General features: G+C 30.9%; 1 protein-coding gene across 1 annotated transcript; it reads right to left on the reverse strand.

The window, feature by feature from the left end:
- Positions 1-2036: 2036 nt before the first annotated feature.
- LOC127105607 (protein OXIDATIVE STRESS 3) lies at positions 2037-2831 on the reverse strand. The gene is made up of 2 exons (XM_051042799.1): positions 2522-2831; positions 2037-2431 (listed from the first exon to the last, which is right to left on the reverse strand). The coding sequence occupies exons 1-2, from the start codon at positions 2776-2778 to the stop codon at positions 2167-2169; spliced, it is 522 nt and encodes a 173-aa protein (XP_050898756.1). The 5' UTR covers positions 2779-2831; the 3' UTR covers positions 2037-2166.
- Positions 2832-3435: the final 604 nt, after the last annotated feature.

Genomic DNA, 3435 nt, shown 5'->3' on the forward strand with positions numbered 1-3435 from the left:
AGGTGATGTAATGTTTCTTTCTTTGACCTTTTTCTATATTCCCACAAACCACACATGGATAATAAAAGATACCACTATTGTCGAGAACATTTTTTTCGGCGAATTCAAAGCATTCAAGAACTCCATTCTCATATACCAGAACTAATCTATCATCTTTCATCCAATTACTGTCCATAACAAGCTCTGAAATTTATATCAAAATATTAATGTGAATGACACACTAATGCTTCACACATAACATCCTTATATGATTATATGCACATGATATGAATAAAACATGAACATGAAAACATGAACAAAATGACAACACCTAAAGCATATTCACAAAATTGCAACATGAACATAGAAACATGGCAACACCTAAAGCATATTCAAAAATTCTGAATAAAACATGAATATGACAACATGAACAATACATATGACAATGTCAATGCAGAAAGCGTTGATTCATGAAATGAAATAAAATCCAACATCATTTATCTGTTAAAAAAAGAAACTTGTAACCCTAGCGAAGAACATAAACATTCAGAAGCATAAGAGAGAGAGAGAGAGAGAGAGAGAGAGAGAGAGAGAGATAATGGTAATGTACCATAATTCGAAGATGATGACAATTTTGTTTCCAAAAATGACATTCGTTTCCAGAAATGAATGAAGATGGTGAAGATTTATGTCGTTGTCGTCTTGTTCACTAGGACACCCTTGTGTGTTATGAACAACATGAAGTACCTGTATTGTTTTAATTTTGTGGGAAATAATTTAACAACGGTTGGAAGCTTCAACCGTAGTGAAAAATGGAACATATAACCAATGTTTAATGAAACAATTGTAGTTGTTATACGTTCAATTTTTAAATAATAAAAAATGTGAACGGAAACACACTTATTTTTATTGAAAAAATAGAAAAATGTTGATGTTGGGATTCAAATCTTGTCATCCAATTTCTATAACCATGGTTCTTTTTAGGAACCATGATGAAAGGTTTATTAATAAAAAAATAAAAACATGCGCGTAAAAAATACAATATAACTATGGTGTAAAAATGGTCATTGTAATATTTTGTCATCGAAGGTATATTTTCTGTAGTGCCCGAATCATAGACACTCCAATAAATGGAGAAAAACATATGAAAAGGTTTATAAGACCTCTCGGTAAAGCTACACACCACCCAAAAAATCTAAAAACCTTGTACCATACAGAAGCCTCTAGCTCACAGGTCACAATAAGGCGAGAAGATGACTCATGACCAACTAAATAGAAGAGACAAGAAAAAGGACTCCAAGACAATGGGACTCCCCTTTTAAGAAAATTCTCTCTAATGGGGATCTGATCTTGATGGAGTTGATAGGAGAAGACAATAAATTCAGAAGGAGCCCAACTACTCCAGATACTACGGAGGATTAACTCAACAAGAGTGAATTGACTATCAGGAGCGACCTCATGAGCCGGGATACATGAATAAGCTGAAGTCACGAAATAGAAGTCATCATTGGCTTAGCACCACCTCCACATATCACCCTCAGATGAAGGAATAAAACCCCTAACCATCGAGAGAAGATTGTTGATAGGAACCTACTCATGGTCAAAAAGGAAAGATCACCTCCACTTAAACTCTCAAATCCAAACATTCCCTTCCCACCTACAAACCTCTTCAACTTAGTTATCACACTAATCTGAAATCGAAAAAAGCTTATAAGAGTGCTTTTGATCCAGGGATCTCTCTAGAAGGACGTGAGGAGACCAGATTCAACTTTCAAATAAAGACCGTCTATAAATCAATATGAGGTTTTTTTTTTCCAATTTTGGACTCAAGAAGAATAACCTTTCCTCCACCCAGAACCGTCGAATCATAAATGAGAGGTTATCAATTTTAGACTCAAGAAAAGGAACTCTCCTTTATCAAGAACGGTCTAATCTTAAATGTATGGTTGAAACCGTTTACATTTATTTTTTAAATGTGTCAATTCAAACGGTTTAGTCGATAATTATCGGTTTAGATAGAAAAGAATAATTAAGATACTAAAAAAATGTGCATGTAGCATAAGAAATAATTTTATTTCACTTGAGAAAAAAAGAATTTTGTCTCGTAACGAATCTAAAATTTAAGGGATTTAAAATTTTCTCATTTTGTGCATAAAATAAAACAAAAAGCTCTTACAAAATTGAATTTCAAATGTTTTTGTTTCCAGAAAAGGAAGATCTAGACCCTCCAAGGAAACTCTTTCTTCTAGAACTTATTACTGATAAACAAAGTCCTCTTGAAGATTTCTTTGCTATTGTTGTCTTTGGAGTGCACAAACCAAAGCTCTTGCATGATTTCACTTTATTTCTGTAATTTGGTTTTTCTTTCTTAGGAAGATCTTCTATGTTTTCCACCCTTGCTAAAGACCCAAAAGATTGTGCCTTCCCTTGATAAAACATAGACAATCCGCTCCTGCAAATTTCATGGAAAACTAAATTAAAAAAATAGTAAATAAAAGAAAGCATGCATCATGATTCATGATTCATGCATGGATTTACTTACTTCATAGGAAGATGGTTCATGAGCTCTGATAATTCATATAAAGGACCATTTAAATTTGATGATGATGAAGATGATGAAACTTCTTGATCATCATCATCCATCTCTGATGAAGAAAAAAATGAACGCATTGAATCTTCTGTCATATATCCATTAGAAATTGAATCAGTTACATCATCATCATCATCCTTATCAACCCAATAGGTTTTACTTTTTCCATCCATGATTGCTTGTAATTTGTCAAGAAGAAAATCTCTCATATATGTTATGAAGTATAATTAAGTTTAAGAGATAATATATATACACACCAATCAATGAGATTCGGATAATATTGTTGTTTTGATAATATATGAGTTGGATTTAGATAAATATGAAGTATATTAATAGAATTAAATTTTTAGTCACCGTCATAGCACGTTATATATGGTGTAAAATAAATTGCTAATATAGATAACAGTAGAGGATAAGAATTAAATAGAAACAACACTATGCTGAGTCACGCTCTTAATAATATTAACTTCTCTTTTATTTTTAGTAATTGATTTTTGTCAAACAGTTTAAATTATATAATTAATACAATACAGTTAAACAATTATTTCATTTAGATTAAGTTGTAACTGCGTCTTGTAGATATTTTGTATTTCTATCTGATGTGATCCAGTTACAACTCTTAGTTGTTCGATCTAAACTAGTTAGTTAAATTATTTATTGCATTAATTAATCGTATAACTTTAATTGTTTAATCTCATATAAATAACAAATTTTATTTACTATATGATCTTGCAACTATAAAAAAATTGGATTCCAACTTGCAAAGGACATAAAATATTATACAATCTATAATATTTTTACAATTAAGATAATATTAATAATATATTCATTTATCTTCATCTATAAAAGCATTCTTAAAAAAATAA

This window comes from Lathyrus oleraceus, chromosome 7, assembly GCF_024323335.1.
Source record: "Lathyrus oleraceus cultivar Zhongwan6 chromosome 7, CAAS_Psat_ZW6_1.0, whole genome shotgun sequence".
NCBI classification, from domain to species: domain Eukaryota; kingdom Viridiplantae; phylum Streptophyta; class Magnoliopsida; order Fabales; family Fabaceae; genus Lathyrus; species Lathyrus oleraceus.